Below are 26,023 nucleotides of genomic sequence, written 5' to 3' on the forward strand. Positions count from 1 at the left end.
ACCCAATCCAAAAACGGGCAGAACGCCTATATAGACATTTCTCCAAAGAAGACATACAGATGGCCAAGAAGCACATGAAAAGCTGCTCAACATCCCTAATTATTAGAGAAATGCAAATCAAAACTACAATGAGGTATCACCTCACACCAGTTAGAATGGGCATCATCAGAAAATCTACAAACAACAAATGCTGGAGAGGGTGTGGAGAAAAGGGAACCTTCTTACACTGTTAGTGGGAATGTAAATTGATACAGCCACTATGGAGAACAGTATGGAGCGTCCTTAAAAAACTAAAACTAGAATTTCCATATGACCCAGCAATCCATATACCCAGAGAAAACCATAATTCAAAAAGACACATGCACACCAATGTTCATTGCAGCACTATTTACAATAGCCAGGTCATGGAAGCAACCTAAATGCCCATCGGCAGCTGAATGGATAAAGAAGATGTGGTACATATATACAATGGAATATTACTCAGCCATAAAAAGGAACGAAATTGGGTCATTTGTAGAGATGTGGATGAATCTAGAGACTGTCATACAGAGTGAAGTGAGTCAGAAAGAAAAAAACAAATATCGTATATTAACGCATATATGTGGAATCTAGAAAAATGGTACAGATGAACTGGTTTGCAGGACAGAAATTGAGACACAGATGTAGAGAACAAACGTATGGACACCAAGGAGGGAAAGCGGCGGGGAGTGGGTGTGGTGGTGTGATGAACTGGGAGATTGGGATTGACATGTATACACTAATATGTATAAAATGGATAACTAATAAGAACCTGCTGTATAAAGCAATAAATAAAATAAAATTTAAAAATTGAAAAAAAAAAAAAGAATCCACCTTCCAATGCAGGGGATGCAGATTCAGTCCCTGGTTGGGGAACTAAGATCCTACATGCCATGGGGCAAGTAAGCCTGCGTGCCACAACTACTGAGCCCACATGCCACAACGAGATAGCTCATGTGCTGCAACTACAGAGCCCACGCGCTCTGGAGCCCACGCACCTTAACTCTGGAGCCCATGCACCGCAACTAGAGAGAAGCCCTCATGCTGCAATGAAAGATCCTGCATGCTGCAATTAAGACCCAACACAGCCAAAAATAAATAAATAATATTTAAAAAAAAAAAAAACATGGAGGAATCTTGAAAACATGATGCTAAGTTAAGGAAACCAGACATTAAAGGTCACATATTTAGTATTCCATTTATATGAAATGTCCAGAATGGGCAAATCCATAGAGACAGAAAAAGGATATACAAGTCAGATAGATGGAGATTGATTTAATAGCTATGTTACTAATAGTGCCTAGTTAGAGTAAGCTTCCTGGATCTATAGCCCCATTTGGGCTTCCTAAAACTATAAATTAAACTTAAAACCTCCTTGACCCCTTCCTACCTAACAAGCTTCAAGGTAACCTTACCCAAGGAAAAAGCAGATAGTATCTTTAGGGTAGAGGGCTTAAAACAAAGAAGGGGGGCTCCTGGTTCAGTCCTTGGTTCTAGTTTCACCTAAATAATGACGCCATTTCTTTTTCCTTGTGGAAGAGTGATAGGTGGAGAGAAACCTGAAGTATCTCTGTTATTTTCAGTCTTATTGAATGAAGTTCCATATGTGAGGTATGGAAGATCAGCTTTCCCCCTCAAAATTATTTTTTTTTATTCACTTTATGTTACTTGAGCACATTTCCATTTGTCAGATGCTGTGCCAGTCACTACGGCATTATACTCAGTCCTAGTGGGAAAGATAAGCAACTAATACTGGGATCTTGTAAAGAGGCCTGAACTCAGGAACTTCTGCCTTCAGCAGTATGACTGACTTTAAAGGGTTCTCTGCTAAAACAACAACTAGATCCTGAATGAAACTAATTTTTCCTGCTTGCTGGGCTGGCAGGAATTAACAGAAATCTCCAAGGAGAAAAATAAAACCAAAACCATGAGCTGAACCTGCAGTGAAGAGCGAATACCATTTTCAGCACCATAATCAGGAAATAAGCCTTGGACAAGCACCTTGGCATGTGTAGGTGAATCTGAGACTTCTGATTTAAACAAGTCCAGAAATCCAAAAGAAAAGTATTCTGCTTTCTGAGTTTTAGTTTTTTTAGCTATAAAATGTGAATAATATTCACCTCACAGGGTTGTTGTGAGGCATCTAGTTTTGAAAATAGGGTTAATGGAGTGGACAAGGGCTTTATGGACTTGTTGCTGTGTTTCATTCTGCAGATACAAACTATTGGAGAGCCTTAGTCATCTGTATTTCTGTCTGGTGACATAATTATTAAAATTAGAAAGATAATTTGTTGTCTGTGAAAACAGAGTAATATGTGATGAAAAAGCAAATTACTTAATTAGGAGTTAGGAGGACTATCAGAGGACAATGAGATGAGAGGATAAATAAACAATTGTTATTAGATTAAATTTATTCATTTATCGTTTGTTGAGTCTAAAATACTATGCAGGTACCAAGGATACAGGATACAAAAATAAGTTACATCTAATGGGGGAGAGGATAAGCAGGTGCTCTGTGATATGTACTAAAGTGATACTGGTATGTGTAGAGTGCTATGGAGTGATTAAAGACAGAAGCAATAAGCTCTCTCCAAGGTGGAGAAAGGCAGTTGAATTGTACTTCCAATATGTGAAACTACTTTACCTGACAAAATATTCCCTGAGGGCCCAGGGAAAAATCAGGCAGACACTAGAGAGAAATCTACTCTTGAAAGATAGCTGCATGGGGCAGTATCTGTGAATTTGCTGCTCTTTTAATGAACTGCATTCCCCAATCATTTGCCACTTAGGTGACAGAAAGCTGAAATTTTATGCTTTTGAAATGTCAGGGGATAGAGGTCAAGGATGGCAGAGCAGCAAATAATTAGGGAAGCAATCCCTAATCCCCAGAAGCAAGAGAATGACAGGAAGGGCAAACCCCAAAATTAGAGTAAAATCTGCCCAAATCTTTGGCTGATAGCCAAATTTAGGCAGGCACAAGAGAGAACCACCCTGCCGCCCACCACCAAAAGGCCAGGTTAAAAGAGCGGCAGCTGGAAACCATAAGAACAAAGATATCGGCACCTACATTGTGCCAGGGAGAAAAAGCTTGCAGTTTGAGTTCAGGCAAATTAACTATCTACTAGAACAACAACAACAATGAAAAGACAGTTTTTGTAAGAAAACCATCAAATCATTATGTGTATTACCTATAATACTCAATTTTCAACCAAAAATTACTAGACATGTAAAGAAGCAGAAGTGTGACCCATACTCAGGGGGAAAAAAGTAGGCAGTCAATAGAAACTGACTCTGAGCCTAAGTGTTGGATTTAACAAAAAACTTCAAAGTATTTATTATAAATATGTTCATCCAATTAAAGAAAATATGACATCAATGAATGAATAGGTAGAAAATCTCAACAGAGAAAATGGAAACAATAAACAGCAGAAATTCAGTTTATAAGAGGGGGAAATTTGGATATAGAGATAGACACGTCCAGAGGAAAGACAATGTGAAGACACACATCTACAAGCCAAGGAGTGCCATGGATTGCTAATAAACCCCAGAAGTTAGAAGAGCCAAGGAAGGAGTCTCTCCTACAGCCATCAGAGAGCGCATGACCCTGCTGACACCTTGATTTTGGACTTCTGGACTTCAGAACTGTGAGACAATAAAGTTATGTTATTTTAAGCAAAAAAAAAAAAAAAAAAAGAAGTTCGGGAGTTTAAAAATACAGTAACTAAAATCTTAAAATAACTAGATGGGCTCAACAGCAAATTAGAAAAGAAAGCAGGATGTAAGGGTGGGTGGGAGTGACAGCAATGTTTGAGATAGAACAATAGAAATCACCCAGTTTTAAGAATAGAGTGGAGGAAAAGATGGAAGTAATTGAACAGAGCCTCAGAGACCTGTAGGGAAATATGAAATAATTCAAAATATGGGTAATTAGAGTCTTAGAAGGAGACTTCTAATAAGACTTTCTTCTTATTTGAAGAAATAATGGCAGAAATGTTCTCAAATTTGGTGGGGAAAAAAAATAATAAGTTACAGATCCTCGAAGCACAGCAGACTCAAGGCAAGATGAACACAAAGAAAACCACTCCTTGACTGTCCAGAAAAAAATATGTTACATATAGGAAACACAGTGCAATTAACAACAGACTTCTTGGGAATCCCCTGGTGGTCCAGTGGTTAGGACTCCGCAGTTTCACTTCCAAGGGCACAGGTTTATTCTCCGGTTGAGGAACTAAGATCCTGCAAGCCGTGCAGTGCAGCCAAAGAAAAAACCAAAACACAACTGACTTCTTATCAGAAACTGGAGGTTAAAAGACATTGGACTGACATTTCCCTTATATCCAAATAAGGGAAAAAAGAAACCTTTAGCCAAGGATTCTATATATGGAAAATTGTCCTTCAAAAATAAGGACAGGGACTTCCCTGGTGGCACAGTGGTTAAGAATTCGCCTGCCAATGCAGGGGACATGGGTTTGATCCCTGGTCCAGGAACATCCCACATGCCGTGGAGCAACTAAGTTCATGTGCCACAGCAACTGAGCCTGTGCTCTAGAGCCCGCAAGCCACAACTAGTGAGCCCACGTGCTGCAACTGCTGAGCCCGCGTGCTGCAACTACTGAAGCCCGTGCACATAGAGCCCATGCTCCGCAACAAGAGAAGCCACCACAATGAGAAGCCCATGCACCACAATGAAGAGTAGCCCCCGCTCACCAAAACTAGAGAAAGCCCACATGCAGCGACAAAGACCCAACGCAGCCAAAAATTTTTTTTAAAAAGGACTAAATAAAGACATTTTCAGATAAACAGAAAATGAGAGAATTTGTCACTAGCAGACCTGCACTATGAGAAATTTTAGCTGAAGGGGAATGACACCAAATGGAAACTTGGATCTACAAAAATGAATGAAGAGAGCTAGAAATTGTAAATATGTATGTAAAAAGAAAATATTTTCTTCTATTAATTTTCTTAAAAGACAAATAACTGAAAATAAATAGTTATACTCCATTGATGAGTTCATAATATATATAGGTAAAATATATATGACAACAAAAAGAATGGGGCACAAGGCAAGAGGAATATTTTTTAAGGTTCCTACATTTTTACCTTAAGTATTTTAATATTTTTTCTAAGTATACTGGGTTAGTTGAATTTGCATACTGTAATCATCTGAGTAACCGCTAAAAATATAATTTAAAAATATAGCTAGTAAACCAACGAAGGAATTAAAATGGAATTGCAAAAAATATATATGATTAATTCAAAGTGGGGTGGGAAGGGAGGAACAGAAGAACAATGAACAGATAGGAAAAATAGGAAGTAAATGGCATGATTATAGATATAAAAGCAAATATATCACCAATTAAGTGTAAATGACCCCAAAACGAATCAAAAGGCAGAGGTTGTCAGACCAGACGAAAAAGCAGTAACAACTATGAGCTATTTATATGAGATGCACTTTAAATACAAAGACACAAGTACATGGAGAACAGAAGGATAGAAGAAATATACCCTGCAAACAGTATGCATAAGAAATTTAAAGTGGCTCTATTAATAAAAGAAAAATAGACATCAGCACAAGGAGGATTGCTGGAGACTAAGAGGATAAATGATAATCCTAATAATGATAAATGGGTTAATACATTAAGAAGGTATAATAATTATAAGTGTATATACACCTAATAAACAGAATTTCAAAAGACACAAAGCAAAAACTAACTGAACGAAAAGGAGGAATGGTCAAAGCCACAATCTTAGTTGGACACTTTATTTTTTTTAACATCTTTATTGCAGTATAATTGCTTTACAATGGTGTGTTAATTTCTGCTTTATAACAAAGTGAATGAGCTATACATATACATATATCCCCATATCTTCTCCCTCTTGCGTCTCCCTCCCACCCTCCCTATCCCACCCCTCTAGGTGGTCACAAAGTACTGAGCTGATCTCCCTGTGCTATGCGGCTGCTTCCCACTAACTATCTATTTTACATTTCATAGTATATATAAGTCCATGCCACTCTGTCACTTCATCCCAGCTTACCCTTCCCCCTCCCCGTGTCCTCAAGTCCATTCTCTACGTCTGCATCTTTATTCCTGTCCTGCCCCTAGGTTCTTCAGAAACATTTTGTTTTTTTTTTAGATTCCATATATGTATGTTAGCATACGGTATTTGATTTTCTCTTTCTGACTTACTTCACTCTGTATGACAGACTATAGGTCCATCCACCTCACTAGAAATAACTCAATTTCGTTTCTTTTTATGGCTGAGTAATATTCCATTGTATATATGTGCCACATCTTCTTTATCCATTCATCTGTTGATGGACACTTAGGTTGCTTCCATGTCCTGGCTATTGTAAATAGAGCTGCAATGAACATCGTGGTACATGACTCTTTTTGAATTATGGTCTTCTAGGGGTATATGCCCAGTAGTGGGATTACTGGGTCGTATGGTAGTTCTATTTTTAGGGTTTTTTTTTTTTTTTTTTTAGTTTTAGTTTTTTAAGGAACCTCCATACTTCTCTCCATAGGGGCTATATCAATTTACATTCCCACCAACAGTGCAAGAGGGTTCCCTTTTCTCCACACACTCTCCAGCATTTACTCTTTGTAGAGTTTTTGATGATAGCCATTCTGACTGGTGTGAGGTGATACCTCATTGTAGTTTTGATTTGCATTTCTCTAATGATTAGTGACATTGAGCATCCTTTCATGTGTTTGTTGGCAATCTGTATACCTTCTTGGGAGAAATGTCTATTTATGTCTTCTGCCCATTTTTGGATTGGGTTGTTTGTTTTTTGGATATTGAGCTGCTTGTAAATTTTGGAGATTAATTCTTTGTCAGTTGCTTCATTTGCAAATATTTTCTCCCATTCTGAGGGTGGTCTTTTTGTCTTGTTTATGGTTTCCTTTGCTGTGCAAAAGCTTTGAACTTTCATTAGGTCCCATTTGTTTATTTTTGTTTTTATTTCCGTTTCTCTAGGAGCTGGGTCAAAAAGGATCTTGTTGTGATTTATGTCATAGAGTGTTCTGCCTCTGTTTTCCTCTAAGAGTTTTATAGTGTCTGGCCTTACATTTAGGTCTTTAATCCATTTTGAGTTTATTTTTGTGTATGGTGTTAGGGAGTGTTCTAATTTCATTCTTTTACATGTGGCTGTCCAGTTTTCCCAGCACCACTTATTGAAGAGACTGTCTTTTCTCCATTGTATATTCTTGCCTCCTTTATTAAAAATAAGGTGACCATATGTGCATGGGTTTATCTCTGGGCTTTCTATCTTGTTCCATTGATCTGTATTTCTGTTTTTGTGCCAGTACCATACTGTCTTGTTTACTGTAGCTTTGTACTATATTCTGAAGTCCAGGAACCTGATTCCTACAGCTCCATTTTTCTTTCTCATGATTGCTTTGGCTCTTCGGGGTATTTTGTGTTTCCATACAAATTGTGAAATTTTTTATTCTAGTTCTGTGAAAAATGCCATTGGTAGTTTGATAGGGATTGCACTGAATCAGTAAATTGCTTTGGGTACTATAGTCATTTTCACAATGTTGATTCTTCCAATCCAAGAACATGGTATATCTCTCCATCTGTTTGTATCGTCTTTAATTTCTTTCATCAGTGTCTTATAGTTTTCTGCATACAGGTCTTTTGTCTCCTTAGGTAGGTTTATTCCTAGGTATTTTATTCTTTTTGTTGCAGTGGTAAATGGGAGTGTTTCCTTAATTTCTCTTTCAGATTTTTTGTGGTTAACATATAGGAATGCAAGAGATTTCTGTGCATTAATTTTGTATCCTGCTACTTTACCAAATTAATTGATTAGCTCTAGTAGTTTTGTGGTAGCATCTTTAGGATTCTCTATTTATAGTATCATGTCATCTGCAAACAGTGACACTTTTACTTCTTTTCTGATTTGGATACCTTTTATTTCTTTTTCTTCTCTGATTGCTGTGGCTAAAACTTCCAAAACTATGCGGAATAATAGTGGTTAGAGTGGACAACCTTGTCTTGTTCCTGATCTTAGAGGAAATGGTTTCAGTTTTTCACCATTGAGAATGATATTGGCTGTGAGTTTGTCATATATGGCCTTTATTATGTTGAGGTAGTTTCCCTCTATGCCTACTTTCTGGAGAGTTTTTATCATAAATGGGTGTTGAATTTTGTCAAAAGCTTTTTCTGCATCAATTGAGATGATCATATGGTTTTTCTCCTTCAATTTGTTAATATGGTTTATCACATTGATTGATTTGCGTATATTGAAGAATCCTTGCATTCCTGGGATGAACCCCAGTTGATCATGGTGTATGATCCTTTTAATGTGCTGTTGGATTCTGTTTGTTATTATTTTGTTGAGGATTTTTGCATCTATGTTCATCAGTGATATTGGCCGGTAGTTTTTCTTTGTGACATCTTTGTCTGGTTTTGGTATCAGGGTGATGGTGGCCTCGTAGAATGAGTGTTGGGAATGCTCCTCCCTCTGCTATATTTTGGAAGAGTTTGAGAAGGATGGGTGTTAGCTCTTCTCTAAATGTTTGATAGAATTCGCCTTTGAATCCATCTGGTCCTGGGCTTTTGTTTGTGGGAAGATTTTTAATCACAGTCTCAATTTCAGTGCTTGGGATTGGTGTGTTTATATTTTCTATTTCTTCCTGGTTCAGTGTCAGAAGGTTGTGCTTTTCTAAGAATTTGTCCATTTCTTCCAGGTTGTCCATTTCATTGGCATATAGTTGCTTGTAGTAATCTCTCATGATCTTTTGTATTTCTGCAGTGTCAGTTGTTACTTCTCCTTTTTCATTTCTAATCCTATTGATTTGAGTCTTCTCCCTTTTTTTCTTGATGAGTCTTGCTAATGGTTTATCAATTTTGTTTATCTTTTCAAAGAACCAGCTTTTAGTTTTATTGATCTCTGCTATTGTTTCCTTCATTTCTTTTTCATTTATTTCTGATCTGATCTTTATGATTTCTTTCCTTCTGCTAACTTTGGGGGGTTTTTTTGTTCTGCTTTCTCTACTTGCTTTAGGTGTAAGGTTAGGTTGTTTATTTGAGATGTTTCTTGTTTCCTGAGGTAGGATTGTATTGCTATAAACTTCCCTCTTAAAACTGCTTTTGCTGCATCCCATAGGTTTTGGGTCATCGTGTTTTCATTGTCATTTGTTTCTAGGTACTTTTTGATTTCCTCTTTGATTTCTTCAGTGATCTCTTGATTATTTAGTAGTGTATTGTTTAGCCTCCATGTGTTTGTATTTTTTACAAATTTTTTCCTGTAATTGATATCTAGTCTCATAGCATTGTGGTCAGAAAAGATACTTGATACGATTTCAATTTTCTTAAATTTACCAAGGCTTGATTTGTGACCCAGTATATGATCTATCCTGGAGAATGTTCCATGAGCACTTGAGAAGAAAGTGTATTCTCTTGTTTTGGGATGGAATGTCCTATAAATATCAATTATGTCCATCTTGTTTAATGTATCATTTAAAGCTTGTGTTTCCTTATTTATTTTCATTTTGGATGATCTGTCCATTGGTGAAAGTGGGGTGTTAAAGTCCCCTACTATGATTGTGTTACTGTCGATTTCCCCTCTTACGGCTGTTAGCATTTGCCTTATGTATTGGGGTGCTCCTATGTTGGGTGCATAAATATTGACAATTGTTATATCTTCTTCTTGGATTGATCCCTTGATCATTATGTAGTGCACTTCCTTGTCTCTTGTAATAGTCTTTATTTTAAAGTCTATTTTGTCTGATATGAGAATTGCTACTCCAGCTTTTTTGATTTCCGTTTGCATGGAATATCTTTTTCCATCCCCTCACTTTCAGTCTGTATGTGTCCCTAGGTCTGAAGTGGGTCTCTTGTAGACAGCATATATATGCATCTTGTTTTTGTATCCATTCAGCCAGTCTGTGTCTTTTGGTTGGAGCATTTAATCCATTTACATTTAAGGTAATTATCGATATGTATGTTCCTATTACCATTTTCTTAATTGTTTTGGGTTGTTGTAAATCTTTTCCTTCTCTTGTGTTTCCTGCCTAGAGAAGGTCCTTTAGCATTTGTTGTAAAGCTGGTTTGGTGGTGCTGAATTCTCTTAGCTTTTGCTTGTCTCTAAAGGTTTTAATTTCTCCATCGAATCTGAATGAGATCCTTGCTGGGTAGAGTAATCTTGGCTGTAGGTTTTTCCCTTTCATCACTTTAAATATGTCCTGCCACTCCCTTCTGGCTTGCAGAGTTTCTACTGATAGATCAGCTGTTAACCTTATGGGGATTCCCTTGTATGTTATTTGTTGTTTTTCCCTTGCTGCTTTTAATATTTTTTCTTTGTATTTAATTTTTGATAGTTTGATTAATATGTGTCTTAGCATGTTTCTCCTTAGATTTATCCTGTATTGGACTCTCTGCGCTTCCTGGATTTGATTGACTCTTTCCTTTCCCATATTAGGGAAGTTTTCAACTATAATCTCTTGAAATATTTTCTCAGTCCCTTTCTTTTTCTCTTCTTCTTCTGGGACTCCTAAATTTGAATATTGGTGCATTTAATGTTGTCCCAGAGGTCTCTGAGACTGTCCTCAATTCTTTTCATTCTTTTTTCTTTATTCTGCTCTGAGGTAGTTATTTCCGCTATTTTATCTTCCAGGTCACTTATCCGTTCTTCTGCCTCAGTTATTCTGCTATCGATTCCTTCTAGAGAATTTTTAATTTCATTTATTGTGTTGTTCATCATTATTTGTTTGCTCTTTAGTTCTTCTAGGTCCTTGTTAAATGTTTCTTGTATTTTCTCCATTGTATTTCCAAGATTTTGGATCGTCTTTACTATCATTACTCTGAATTCTTTTTCAGGTAGACTGCCTATTTCCTCTTCATTTGTTTGGTCTGGTGGGTTTTTACCTTGCTCCTTCATCTGCTGTGTTTCTCTGTCTTCTCATTTGGCTTAACTTACTGTGTTTGGGGTCTCCTTTTCACAGGCTACACGTTCGTAGTTCCCATTGTTTTTGGTGTTTGCCCCCAGTGGCTAAGGTTGTTTCAGTGGGTTGTGTAAGCTTCTTGGTGGAGGGGACTAGTGCCTGTGTTCTGGTGCATGAGGCTGGATCTTGTCTTTCTGGTGGGCAGGACTATGTCCGGTGGTGTGTTTTGGGGTGTCTGTGACCTTGTTATGATTTTAGGCAGCCTCTCTGCTAATGGGTCGGTTCTGTTTCTGTCTTGCTAGTTGTTTGGCATAGGGTGTCCAGCACTGTAGCTCACTGGTCATTGAGTGGAGCTGGGTCTTAGCGTTGAGATGGAGATCTCTGGGAGAGCTTTTGCAGTTTGATATTACGTGAAGCTGGGAGGTCTCTGGTGGACCAATGTCCTGAACTCAGCTCTCCCACCTCAGAGGCACAGGCCTGACACCCAGCTGGAGCACCAAGACTCTGTCAGCCACATGGCTCAGAAGAAAAGGGAGAAAGAAAGAGAAAGAGAGAGAAATAAAATAAAACAAAATAAAGTTATTGAAATAAAAAATAATTATTAAAAATAAAAATGTTGAAAAGTAATAAAAAAAAGAAAGAAAGGAAGAAGAGAGCAACCAAACCAAAAAACAAGTCCACCAATGATAACAAGCGCTAAAAACTAAACTTAAAAAAAAAAAAAAAAAAAAAAAAAGAGAGACAGAACCCTAGGACAAATGGTAAAAGCAAAGCTATACAGACAAAATCACACAAAGAAGCATACACATACACACTCATGAAAAGAGAAAAAGGAAAAAATATATATATCTATATATTTTAAAAAAAGGAAGAGAGCAACCAAATCAATAAACAAATCTACCAATGATAATAAACTCTAAATACTAAACTAAGATAAACATAAAACCAGAAACAAATTAGATGCAGAAAGCAAACCCCAAGTCTACAGTTGCTTCCAAAGTCCACCACCTCAATATTGGGTGATCCGTTGTCTATTCAGGTAGTCCAGAGATGCAGGGTACATCATGTTGGTTGTGGAGATTTAATACTCTGCTCCTGAGGCTGCTGGGAGAAATTTCCCTTTCTCTTCTTTGTTTGCACAGCTCCTGGGGTTCAGCTTTGGATTTGGCCCCACCTCTGCATATAGGTCGCCTGAGGGCATCTGTTCCCTCCCAGACAGGATAGGATTAAAGGAGCAGCTGATTAGGGGCCTCTGGCTCACTCAGGCCCAGGGGAGGGAGGGGTACTGAATGCGGGGCGAGCCTGCAGTGGCAGAGGCTGCGTAACATTGCAACAGCCTGAGGCGTGCCTTGTGTTCTCCTGGGGAAGTTGTCCCTGGACACAGGACCCTGGCAGTGGCGGGTTGCACAGGCTCCCTGGAGGGGAGGTGTGGATAATGATCTGTGCTTGCACACAGGCTTCTTGGTGGCTGCAGCAGCCGCCTTATCATTTCATAACCATCTCTGGTGTCCACCCTGATAGCCGCAGCTTGCGCCTATCTCTGGAACTCATTTAGGTGGTGCTCTGAATCCCCTCTCCTCGTGCACCCTGAAACAATGGTCTCTTGCCTCTTAGGCAGTTCCAGACTTTTTCCCAGACTCCCTCCCTGCTAGCTGTGGCACACTAGCCCCCTTCAGGCTGTGTTCATGCAGCCAACCCCAGTCCTCTCCCTGGGATCTGACATCCTATGCCGGAGCCTCTGCTCCCAGTCCCAACCCGTCCTGGCGGGTGAGCAGACAAGCCTCTCAGGCTGGTGAGTGCTGGTCAGCACCAATACTCTGTGTGGGAATCTCTCCACTTTGCCCTCTGCACCCCTGTTGCTGCACTCTCCTCTGTGGCTCCGAAGCTTACCCCTCGCCCACCCCCCGTCTCTGCCAGTGAGGGGTCTTCCTAGTATGTGGAAACTTTTCCTCCTTCACAGCTCCCTCCCAGAGGTGCAGGTCCCATCCCTATTCTTTTGTCTCTGTTTTTTTCTTTTTTCTTTTGCCCTACCCAGGTACGTGGGGAGTTTCTTGCCTTTTGGGAAGTCTGATGCCTTCTGCCAGCATTCAGTAGGTGTTCTGTATGAGTTGTTCCACATGTAGATGTATTTCTGATATATTTATGGGGAGGAAGATGAGCTCCACATCTTACTCCTCTGCCATCTTGAAGATCTCTCCCCTGGACACTTTAATACACTTCTCTCAGTACTTGATAGCACAACTGCATCCCCTCAAAGGTGAAGAAAATGAAAGATCTAAAAGCTACTATCAGCAACCATGACCTAATTGGCATTTATATCCAACAACTGCAGAATGCACATTTTTTTCAAGTGTACAAGGAACGTTCAGCAAGTAGGCCATGTGTTAGGACATAAAATAAGTCTCAGTGTATTTCAAAGGATTGAAATCTTACAGGGTTTGTTTTCTGACCATGGTGAAGGTAAGCTTGAACTACATGATAATAAAGTGACTGTGTATTAAAAATTGTGGGATGAAGCTAAAGCAGTACTTACAGGGAAATTTTTAGCTTTAAATGCTAATGTTAGAAAAGAAAGATTTTGAAAATCAAGGTATCAGCTTCCACATTAAGAAGCTAGAAAAAGAAGGGCAAATTAAATCCACAGTAAATAGAAGGAAGGAAATAATAATGATAACAATAGAAATAAAGGGAATGGATGAAAAAGCCAGTGCTTTGGAAAGATCAGTAAAATTGATAAACTTCTAGCTAGGCTGATCAGGGGAGAAAATGCAAAGGATACAAATTACCAATACTGGGAATAAAAAAAAGAAAATTGGGGATAAATCTATACAGGGTATAGAATTAAAAAGATAATAAAGGACTGTTGTGAACAGCTTTATGCTAATAATTTTAATAACAAATTCCATAAGTCACAGAACTAACACAAGAAGAAGTAGAAAATGTAAATAGCCTTATGTCTACTAAATTTTACCTACAAAGCAAATTTCAGGCCCAGATAACTTCATTGGTGATTTCTATAAACATTGAAGAAAGATATGGTACCAATCCAACACAACCTAAATAGAGGGGGTGGGAATAGCTCCCAATCATTTTATGAGGCCAATTTTATTCTGATAGCAAAATCAGTAGAAGAAATTACAAGAATAGAAAACTACAAACTAATATCCCTCATAAATATGCAAAAATTCTTAACAAAATATTGATATATTAAAACAAACAATATAGAAAAAAAATAATACATCATAACCAGTGGAGTTTTCCATAGGATTAATTTAACATTAGAAAATCAATGAATATAATTTTTGATATTAATAGTACAAAGGAAAATCATAGAATATCTCAACAGGGGCAGAAAAATCATTTGACTAAATTTAACAACCATTTCCAATTAAAACTCTCAGAAAACGGGACTTCCCTGGTGGTCCAGTGGGTAAGGCTCCATGCTCCCAATGCAAGAGGCCCAGGTTCGATCCCTGGTCAGGGAACTAGATCCCACATGCATGCTGCAAGTAAGAAGCCCGCATGCCACAACTTAACATGCCACAACAAAGATCCTGCGTGTTGCAACTAATACCCGGTGCGGCCAAAATAAATAAATAAATAAATATTTTCTTTAAAACTCTGAGAAAACAAGGAGAAGAAGGGAACTTTCTCAACGTGATATGGGGCATCTATGAAAACAACACAGCTAACGTTATACTTAATGATGAAAGTCTCAGATGTCTGCTTTCATCACTTCTGTTGAGAATTATACTGGATGCCTTAGCCATTGCAATAGTTAAGAAAAAGAAATAAAAGGCATGCAGATTGAAAAGGAAGAAGTAAAACTCCTCTATTTGCAGACATGATTTCTTATATGGAAAACCCTAAGGAATCTACAAAAAAAGTTACTTGAACTAGTAAGTGAATTTAGCAAGGTCAGAGGATACAGGGATAATATACATACATAAATCAACAGCATTTCTATATACTAGCAATGAATAATTGGAAAATGACAAAAAATTATTTCCATTTTCAATATCATTTAAAAACATCAAATTCTTTGGGATAAACCTTTTTGGTTTGTACAGATGAATTGGGGATATAAGGGAGAAAACTAATAATTTAACTTGGGACAAGAAGTGATCTGGAAGAATTTTCGCATACAGTGATATCTGTGCTGAGTCTTGAAAGACAAGAAACTTCCAAACAATCAAAGGGATAATAATCACTCCAGACCAAAGAAAGAACATAAACAAACATAAAGATAGAAATACTTGAGAAAACATGGCACATTTGGGGATCTGAAGTAGTTCTGTGTGATTTGCGCACACGAGGAGGAAGAGTAATCAAGAAGAAGCTGAATTATGAAGGGCTTTATGAGTCTTACTAAAGCATTTGCCCTTTATTCTGTAGCTCATATGGTGGGTTTTAAGTGAGAGACATGGTAATGTTGCATTTTAGGAGTTGGTGGTGGAATAGGAGTTGAATTCAGACCTTTGCAGCTATTTATGTTGAGTTCAGCTAGCAGTAGACAGGCAGTGATACTATATGGCTGCTTCTTAGGAATGAGGCATTAGGTTTCACCAAGCAATCCCTATTCCAAGATGAGATGCATGCCAGCTTCTCACTTGACCCACCCAGAATCCTGTGTCCTGCTTTGGTGCCAGTGGTGACCATCACATCTATTAAAAGAAATAGCACGGTAGCTGTAGTAGCAGCAGGAGCATTGCTAGCCCAGCAATTAGCACCCGACATATCAGTGGCACTGGTACCCAACCAAGTGAGGAGACACCTGGAAGGCAGAGCAATATTGTTCCTGGCTCATGACACAGAGGTTGTTTACAGTACCTCTGGCTGGCATCATCAGGCTTTGTGAACTACCTAATCATTTTGCCAAGGAATGGGGGTGAATATAGGAGGTTTTTTGTAATTAATTTAGGCTCAGACTTACAATGGTTAGTTTTATAACCCTTAGTGTATTATCCTCCATATCTGACTATAGGCTGATTATACATTGAATGAAGTTGTACATTCCTAGGCCCTAACAGGGAAAGAAGGAAACAGGCCTGGGTTTGAATGTCTGTCTCTGCTACATAGCTATATAATCCATAGGTAAATAACCTAACCCCTCTGAACTTTAGTTTCCCCATCTGTATAATAGAGATGATAATGCCTTCCTGACAGGGTCATTGTGAAAATTAAAGATGTGTGAAAGCACTCAATACATTCTTAGCACAAAGTAGATTCTCTTATATTAGTTTCCCTTCTTTAGCTTCTGTTGTAGGTTATCCTGTGTATTTGCTTTTCCAAACAAAGGTTGCTTTTTACTTTGACTTAAGGTTGAAATCTTCTCTACTACTCCCCTGTCCACCTTGGATCATAAAACATTTCCCCCTGTGTCCTCTGTTATGTGCTTGTGGCATTTGGATAGTTTAAGAAGGTGTAGAAATTGGAAGCTTTGACAGAGGAAAATTTTGGCCAAAGGAAATAAACTAATGCTTATGTTATATAAGATATATAAATTGTCAGTGAAGTGAAAAGGTAAAATGGTTTATCCTTAAAAGCTAAGCTTTAAGTCCTCTTAGATAAAGCTAAGACCCCTACTTGACCTCTTATCTTCTCACAATCTTTCAACAGGACTTCATTGACTTAACTAGAGAAACCAGACCAAGGGCAAAGGATCGCAATGGACTCTGTGTGATTGACCTAACAGGATCTGAGGAAGAAAATAGACCTATTGCCACTCTTGACTTGACTCTAGAACCTGTTGCTCCTTCCCAGAAAAAGCCAGCCAGTCTTCAAGCATGTGCCAGCCTCTCCAGCAAAGAGGTGATGGAAGGGCGGGTAGACAGAAGCTCTCGGCCTGCAGCACGGAGAATCATTAACAGTGATCCTGTGGATTTGGACCTTTTGGAAGAAACTGCATTTGAAGGTCCCCAACCCCCTACGTCCATCAGTGGGGACTCTGTTTATCCAGGAGAGCCGAATTGTAGCTCAGCCATATTCAAAGGTGACCTCGGCTTCTTGGCAAGCCTACAGCTATCTTCAGATATTCACTCCCTCCCCGCAACAAGCAATAATGGTAGCCGTAGCAATCAAAGGGCACCCTTGCCATGCCCACAGCAAGATGTGCCTTGCCCTCCACAAGTCTTGCCATGCCCACTGAGAGCCTTGCCATGCCCACTGCGAGCCTCATCATGTCCACCGCGAGCCTCCTCATGCCCACCGCGAGCCTTGTCATGCCCATCACAAACCATGCAGTGCCAACTACAAACTTTGCCTCACCTGCCTCAAGAAGGGCCATGCCCTCCTCAAGATGTGCCATGCCCTCAGAATGTGCCATGCACTCAGCAGAATATGCCAAGTCCACCTCAAGACTCATCATGGCAACTTCAACACTCACAAAGCCCACCTCAAGACTCACTGTGTCCACCTCAAGACTCACTGGGCCTACCTCAAGATGTACCAGGCCCACCTCAAAACATAACGTATCCACAAGATGTGGCACACCTGCAAAACATGCCACAGTCCCTGGGAGACATGCCACAGTCACCAGGAGATATGCTACAATCATCAGGAGACAGGCCACAGTCATCAGGAGACGTGCCCCAGTCACCAAGAGATGTGCCACAGTCACCAGTAGATGTCCTACAGTCACCAGCAGATGTGTCACAGTCACCAGCCAATGTACCACAGTCACCAAGAGACACTCCACCGTCACCAGGAAGTGTACCACATTCACCTGGAGAAGTCCCACACTTATCAGGAGATGTGCTACATTCACCTGGGGACATGTCATGCTTGCCAGAAGACATGCCACACACACTTGGAGACTTGCCTCATTTACCAAAACTTAGGCCTGACTCTCCGCAAAATGATGTACAGAACCATGACACCCCTATGGATGTCTCAGCTCCATCCTCTCCAAGCTGCTCTCCCAGCCCACAGTCTCCACAGTTTGAAACTTCCTTAGAGAAAGTTCCTTGGCTCTCTGTCACAGAAACTCCAGCCAGAAAAAAGATATCATTGTCAGAGCCTGTCAACCCCGGATCTACCCAGGTGCAAGCACGAACACCACAAGGTGGGTTGTACAACAGACCATGCCTGCATAGACTGAAGTACTTCTTACGACCTCCGGTGCATCACCTCTTCTTCCAGACACTAATACCAGATAAAGACACAAGAGAGGTGAGCTAACATGTCTTCCCCTGGGGATCAGGTGTCCTTTGTATAGGCCTAGCATGACGTTAGTATGCTACCAGGAGTCCATGCATGAGAGGACAGGCCCAGCTGAGCTAAGACATTTTTATCTTTCTCCCACTGTGGAACCATTCAGTGTAGAATCAGATCTGGGTTCAAATTCAGCCCCACACTTAAAATCTGGCACTGAAGAAGTCACTTTACCTATCTATAAAATGGAGATAAGAACATACCTCACAGTATCATTAAAGGAGATAATATGTAAAGTGCCTGTTGGGGTGTCTGGCTCATCATAGGCCTTCATCAAATACTTCTCAATTTCTCTGCCTTTCCTTCCTCAATTCCTGATGCCCTCATTACAGCTTCCATATCACAGAGATAATAATACTCATGACACTTTGGTACCTTCAAAATTGTTACTCTCTAACTTTGGGGGAGGAAATTCAATTTTAAGATTTTGTTTTTTAATTTATTGATTGATTGATTGATTTTTGGCTGTGTTGGGTCTTCATTGCTGTGCGCAGGCTTCCTCTAGCTGCAGCGAAGGGGGGCTACTCTTGGCTGCGGTGCACGGGCTTCTCATTGCGGTGGCTTCTCTTGTTGCGGAGCACGGGCTCTAGGCCTGCGGGCTTCGGTAGTTGTGGCACGTGGACTCAGTAGTTGTGGCTCCCAGGCTCTAGAGCACAGGCTCAGTGGTTGTGGCACACGGGCTTAGTTGCTCCGTGGCATGTGGGATCCTTCCGGACCAGGGCTCGAACCCATGTCCCCTGCATTGGCAGGCGGATTACCAACCACTGTGCCACCAGGGAAGTCCAAGATTTTTTTTTTATTGAAGTTGATTTACAATATTGTTTTAGTTTCAGGTATACAGCAAAGTGATTCAGTTATATACTTGTTCAGATTATTTTCCATTACACATCATTACAAGATATTGAATATTGTTCCCTGTGCTAGACAGTAGATCCTTGTTGCTGATCTATTGTATGTATAGCAGTTTGTGTCTGTTAATCCCATACTTCTAACTTGTCCTTCCCCACCTCCCTTTCCCCTTTGGTACCCATAAGTTTGTTTTCTATGTCTGCGAGTCTGTTTCTGTTTTGTAGATAGATTCATTGGTATTATTTTTTTGGATTCCACATATAAGTGATATTATATAATATCTGTCTTTCTCTGTCTGACTTACTTCACTTAGTATGATATTCTCTAGGTCCATCCATGTTGCTGCAAATGGCATTATTTCATTCTTTTTTATAGCTGTGTAATATTCCACTGTGTGTGTGTGTGTGTGTGTGTGTGTGTGTGTGTGTGTGTGTGTGTGTATACCACATCTTCTTAAACCAATCATCTGTTGATGGGCACTTGGGTTGTTTCCATGTCTTGGCTATTGTAAATAGTGCTACTATGAACATTGGAGTGCCTGTATCTTTTTAAATTAGAGTTTTCATCTTTTTCCAGATATATGCCCAGGAGTGGGATTGCTGGACATATGGTAGCTCTATTTTTCATTTTTTGAGGAACCTCCATACTGTTTTCCATAGTGGCAGCACCAGTTTGCATTCCTACCAACAGTGTAGGAGGGTTCCCTTTTCTCCACACCCTCTCCAGCTCAATTTTAAGATTTTAACAGGAATGCTACTTCCCATTAGTCTTCATTGATCTCTAAGAACTAAACTAGATGTGTAAGAAAAAAAAATTGTGGCTAAGTCCCATAACATGAAGCTTTTTTTCATTATACCTAACCACGTTCCCAACATTAAGACTGGCTTGAAGTTGTTCAAGAATTCAAAAGGTGCGTTCTCCTGTTGAAGCAATCTGTAATCCAGCTTAGTGGGTGTCAGGCATTCACATTGATTTGCCCTTGGAGAGTGAATTTTTTTCTCTCGTTTTAATTTTTCTATCTTCTAGTAGGTTTTATGTCTCCTCCTTCTGAATGACTCTCCCCAACACTAGCTCGTTCTCTTTTTTCCTGTGGGTTTGCCTCCTATTGGCAATACATCATTCCATTATTGAGCACCTGGGGGACTTGAGAAAGTTTGTTTACCTAGTCAAGGCTGTGTGCTTTGTAGGTGCTACACAACCAAAGAAGCCATCAGTAGATACAGGTCCACCTTATGTGTACACATAGCTCAGATTACAAGGTGGCAATTAGGCTACACAGAGTGGCTTTTTCTTCTTCATCTTTATTTCTTACCTTCTCAAAGAATCTCAGCCATCTAGAATACATCTGTAAATCTTTTCTGTCTCTTTTGATTACTTTTGGGCTTTTTATAAGTACTTCTTCACTAAGTCATTCTCCCCCCAGAACTTTTTTTTAGTGTGATGCACTTTATTTTCTATTCTATTCTAATTCATTGGGGTTTTTGGTCAGTACATTATTTTTTTTATTGAAGTATAGTTGATTTACAGTAGTATATTACTAATGGGCAAAGGATTTGAATAGACATTTCTCCAAAGATTTTCTGTATCGTTAGTCATTAGGGAACTGCAAATCAGAATCACAATGGGATACCACTTTGTATCCACTAGGATGGCTATAATAATACTTATTATAACCATTTATAGCCAATAAATATATTTATTATATTAAATATATATTTAATAATATATAACTATATTATTAAAATATAGTTGATTTACAATATTATGTTAGTTTCAGGTATACAACAAAGTGATTCCGTTATTTTTTTCAGGTTATATTCCATTATAGGTTTTTACAGCATATTGAATATAATTCCCTGTGCTATACAGTAAATTCTCCCAAGAACTTCTTAGCCAGTGTCCATGCTGCCACTAAGCAGCCATTAGCCTTAACTCCTCTGAGTTATCAGCAAGATCAGGGGTTACCCTCAGGTGTCCTGAGACATAAGAAAGCTAACTGGACTTCTCTCTTCCAGAAAGCTAACTGCCCTCTCCCCAGACGGCAATTCCAGCCATCACTGTTTTTCTGTTATACATAAACTATCAAACTTTGTTTGGCTTGTGTTTTAAAATTAATACTTATTCTCAGATTTTAAAAATAATGCTTGTTTAAGAAATAATTACCCATGATGCCATCAGTCAGCATTTATTAACGTTAATAATTGGGTGTATTTCCTTCCTAGTTGCCTTTTTATGTGTAGACACTTTAAATTTTTTAATAATTGGGGGTTTTAACAATAATATATTTATTATTGTTGGTTTTGTTGTTTATAGAGAGTTTGAGTTTAGATGGTAGCTATGGAGTTATACCGCTGTATGAAACCAGCTTCTGCCATCTATTGCATGAAAAATTCTCACTCTAAATCTCAGTTTCCTTATCTATAAAATAGGAATAATAATAACATGTATTTCTTAGAGTTGTTGAGAGAATTAAGTGAGGATAAGTTAAATGTTAAAACTTATTATTATAATATTGTTGTTATTATATCAGACTTTTTAATGTTTGTTTTTCTTCTGATGATGTGTCTAATACAGAAAAATTGAAAAATACAAAAGAACATATAGAGGAAAAATCATCCATCATTTCACCACCCAGATAATAGAAAACCACTTTTCATACATTCTCATTCTTTATATACATACTGTTTGGGGGTTGGGGTGGGGGGTGAAGCAACTTAATATTTACTGTTGACTCAAAAAAAAATCAACAAAATGGAGTTCTTCTTCTAACAATAAAACATATTTAAATCATCTTTTTTTTTTTTTTTTATAAATTTATTTATTTATTAATTTTTGGCTGTTTGGGTCTTCGTTTCTGTGCGAGGGCTTTCTCCAGTTGCGGCGAGCAGGGACCACTCTTCATCGCGGTGCGCGGGCCTCTCACTGTCGCGGCCTCTCCCATTGCGGAGCACAGGCTCCAGACGCGCAGGCTCAGTAGCCGTGGCTCACGGGCTTAGTTGCTCCGTGGCATGTGGGATCTTCCCAGACCAGGGCTCGAACCCGCGTCCCCTGCATTGGCAGGCAGATTCTCAACCACTACGCCACCAGGGAAGCCCTAAATCATCTTAATTCATCTCTTTGTTTCAGTATCTGATATAGTATCATAGCTACCCCTAAATATCTTATCACCCTTATTCCAAACTCAACTTAGGCTAGCTCTTAAATCTTTTGTACTTTCCTTTCTAATGCTATGTTTTAACACAGATGAAATCATGTTACATGTAGAACTTTGTATTCTTTTTTAAAAATTATTTATTTATTTATTTTTTCGCTGTGTTGGGTCTTCGTTTCTGTGTGAGGGCTTTCTCTAGTTGTGGCGAGTGGGGGCCACCCTTCATCGCGGTGCACGGGCCTGTCACTATCGCGGCCTCTCTTGTTGCGAAGCACGGGCTCCAGACGTGCAGGCTCAGTAGTTGTGGCTCATGGGCCCAGTTGCTCTGCGGCGTGTGGGATCTTCCAAGACCAGGGCTCAAACCCGTGTCCCCTGCATTGGCAGGCAGATTCTCAACCACTGCACCACCAGGGAAGCCCAGAACTTTGTATTCTTATTTGTTAACTTAATATAAGCATTTTCCCATGTCATTAGAAATTTTTTAGATAAGGCTTTCCAGTCTCAATTTTTTAAATTATGAATATTTCAAATGCATGGAAAACTTCCCTGTCTTCAACCTCTTGCTTTTATGTCTATAGAAACCCACCCTAATTTATTTCTTTTTATCTCTGCAGAACAAAGGTCAAAAATTAGAACCTATCCCTCATCGAAGACTAAGGATGGTAACAAACACCATTGAAGAAAACTTTCCCCTGGGGACTGTGCAGTTTTTGATGGACTTTGTGTCACCCCAGCATTACCCACCCAGAGAAATTGTGGCTCACATCATCCAGAAAATCCTGCTCAGTGGCTCTGAGACTGTGGATGTTCTAAAGGAGGCCTACATGCTTCTCATGAAAATTCAACAGTATGAACCTTAGCTTTTGGCAAATCTTCTGGGGAACCTGGACTCAGGGCACAACTTTCTCTTGCCTAAGATTTATTCATCTAACCATAGAGAGGGTGACTTAGTATATTAGTATTATTTGGATTGCAAGTGACAGGAAACTCAATCCAAACTGGCTTTAACAGCTGGTAAAAGAGAATTTAATGACTCATGTTACTAGAAACCTAGGAATAAGATGTGACTTAATTCATTCAAAAATGGTTACCAGGATCCATTTTTCAGCTCTACTTTGCTGTTTTTAGGCTTCACATGGTAGCCTTCTCAACCTCTAGCTTTTACAACACAAGAGAAGGTCCACTTCCTTTACAATCACACAGAGTTCTGAAATTGAGTCTTATAGGTTTTAATTGGCATAACATAAGACATGAGTCCATCTTTGAGCCAATCATTGTGAACTGAGGAATAGAATAACAAGATTAACGTGCTTTGCAGACCTCATCCCAGGGTCCTATTGGGTAAAGCCAGTGGGCTAAGAATAATAAAGAGTTGATTTCTTCAAGGCAAAATTGCGGTACTAATGCTTCCCAAAAGACAAGTGGATATTGGGTAGCCAAAAAAAATGAAGTTCCACTACCCTCAGATGACATGGTATTGTATCAAAGGGTGGGCAAGAGCACTGAGGATAAGAGGAGGCTTCTTGCTTCTATCATCTTCGAGATCCCATCCCTTCTTCCACTAAACTCTCCAGAATTCTAATTGATGTCACTTTACTTTCAGGCTACATCCAGCTAATGCCAAGATGGTGGAGTGGGACTGGAAGCTGCTCACTTATGTCATGGAGGAAGAGGTAACATAGCAATTGCAAGCATAAATCTTTTGCAGAGGAAGTTTTAACTAGAAATAAAAGTGACTGTAAATCTGGTAGTAAAGTCTTTGCCATCATTCCTTTCTTTTACTCCCCCCAATCCCGACCAAAACATTCCTATTGAAATGGTATGTGCTGTCTTCCAATTCAAGATTGAATACATTCACTTATCCCTCTCCTTTTTCAGATTCCATTTAAAATAACAGTAAATAAATAGAGAAAAGTATAAACCTAAGGCACTGAAAATAAGGGGAAAGACAATAGATTTGAATGAAGATTGGAAGAGCTAAAGGAAATGTAAGAGTGATAACTGATGAAGCTAGGCTGAGAAAGCTACAGGCTAGAATACATGAGGAAGGTCTGTAGCCAAAGAGGAAGGAAATCTGCCCTTTAGGGCAGAGAAGTTTTAGACTCAGAAACACAATATATAAGAAGGTTGGAGTAGGATATGAGCTGTAAGTCTGTTGAAAGCTTGTAGATGGAACTGGCAATCTCTCTGTTTTTGAGTACAGAAAGCTCAGTTGCCAGGTTACCTACGTTTCAGGCAAAAAATCAGAAGATTCATTGTCTAAAAGAAATTGAATGAACCATCTGTCATAAATGAAGGCAGCTAGTGTAGAGTTGGTGCTCCAAAAAAAAGTCTGCATTCTGACCTTTAGGGATCCCTAAACTTAATTGCCAGCTTTCTGTCTGCTAACCCAAAAGCACTTGGATGGAACAAATTATTGTCAACTTAGAACTCTATACTCAGCCAAACTATTAGTCAACTGTGAGGGTAGAATAAAGACATTTCCAGACATGTACAAACTTGAAAAACTATCCACACACCCCATTTCATAGGTTACTTGAAGATATGCATACAAAGAATAGGGGAATAATCAAAGAAGGGGGAGACACAGGATCCAGGGAACACTAGATCTAATCCAGAAGAGTAAGAAAGAGAAGTCCTGAGATTACTGCAAATAGTAGACCTAGAGAGCAATCACTCCAGACTGGAGCAAAAAAACACAGGGCTTTAAGAAAGCATGATCTGGGAAACACCACCAAGATGGTAGACAAGGAAGCTCCAGGCCCTTGTTCCCCAATGGAGACACCAAGTTAACAACAATATATGGACCAGAATACCTTTGTGAAAACTCTAGAGACCAGTTGAGAAGTTGTACTCAGGCCAATGCATAACCAAGAAGGGACTCCATTGAAAGGAGTAGGAAAGTTTGTGGTATTTTGTGTGTCCGTGCCCCTCCCTCTACCCAGCATAGCACAGTGCAACTAGGAGGAAATCTCCCATACCCTGGCTCCTCCCTTGGGATGGAAACAGAAGAGTGGACGTTGAGTCCAGTGTTCTGGCTTGTTAGGAAGATCGTTTCTGTCTTACCTGACTCAGAGCACTGTTGAGAACAGTGGTTTAGTTTTATGGCTGAAAAGAAATGTGAGCACTGCAGCGTTTTAGAGCTGCAGAGAGTATGCAGTTCCACAAACAGGTACTGGGGGAGCAAGAGACTGTGGGCTTTCAAGAAGAAGTAGTGGCAAGCCACTTGGGAAATTAAGGCAGATAAAAGCACACACACAAGCTCAGAGAAAATACATCTCCAGTAAAGGTCTGAGAGGTCTCAGAACCTTTAGCCAAGCTGATCGGTGAAGGTCTTGCCATGCATGGACTCAATGGATAAAGACTGGGAAAGGTGTTTTTTTTCAAACGTTTAAATCTCAAAAGAAGATTACAAGGCATACAAAGAGACAGGGAAATGCGGCCCAATCAAAAGAATGAAATAAAGCTCCAGAAACTGACCCTAAAGAAACACAAATCTCTCAACTTACTGACAAAAAATTTTTTAAGCTATCTTAAAGATGCTCAAGGAGCTAAAAGAGAACACAGATAGACAACAAAATGAAGCAAGAAAATAATGCATGAACAAAATGGGAATATTAAATTTTAAAAAACTGTAGAAAATAATCAAACATATTCTGGAGCTGAAAAATACAGTAACTGAATTGAAAACTTCACTAGAGGAGTTCAACAACAGTCTTGGTCAGGCAGGAGAAAAAAAATCAATGAACATGAAGAAAGGTCATTTGAAATCACTGAGAAAGAGGAGCAAAAAGAAAACAGAATGAAGAAAATTGATGAGCACCTAAGGGACTATGGGACACCATTAAATGGACCATATACACATTAGGGAAGTCCCAGAAAGGGAAGAGAGAAAGGGACAAAG

At 39.3% G+C, this 26,023-nt stretch overlaps 1 protein-coding gene across 1 annotated transcript in view; it reads left to right on the forward strand.

Annotated features, from left to right (window-relative positions):
- Positions 1-26,023, forward strand: part of SIMC1 (SUMO interacting motifs containing 1) — a 97,011-nt gene that overhangs the window by 34,920 nt on the left and 36,068 nt on the right. Inside the window, exons 2-4 of the mRNA XM_036845795.1 lie at positions 16,527-18,077; positions 22,734-22,966; positions 23,723-23,792. Coding sequence (XP_036701690.1) covers positions 16,527-18,077; positions 22,734-22,966; positions 23,723-23,792 — 1,854 coding nt within the window. The remainder of the gene's footprint in view (positions 1-16,526; positions 18,078-22,733; positions 22,967-23,722; positions 23,793-26,023) is intronic.

Source organism: Balaenoptera musculus, chromosome 3 (assembly GCF_009873245.2).
Source record: "Balaenoptera musculus isolate JJ_BM4_2016_0621 chromosome 3, mBalMus1.pri.v3, whole genome shotgun sequence".
Lineage (NCBI taxonomy): Eukaryota > Metazoa > Chordata > Mammalia > Artiodactyla > Balaenopteridae > Balaenoptera > Balaenoptera musculus.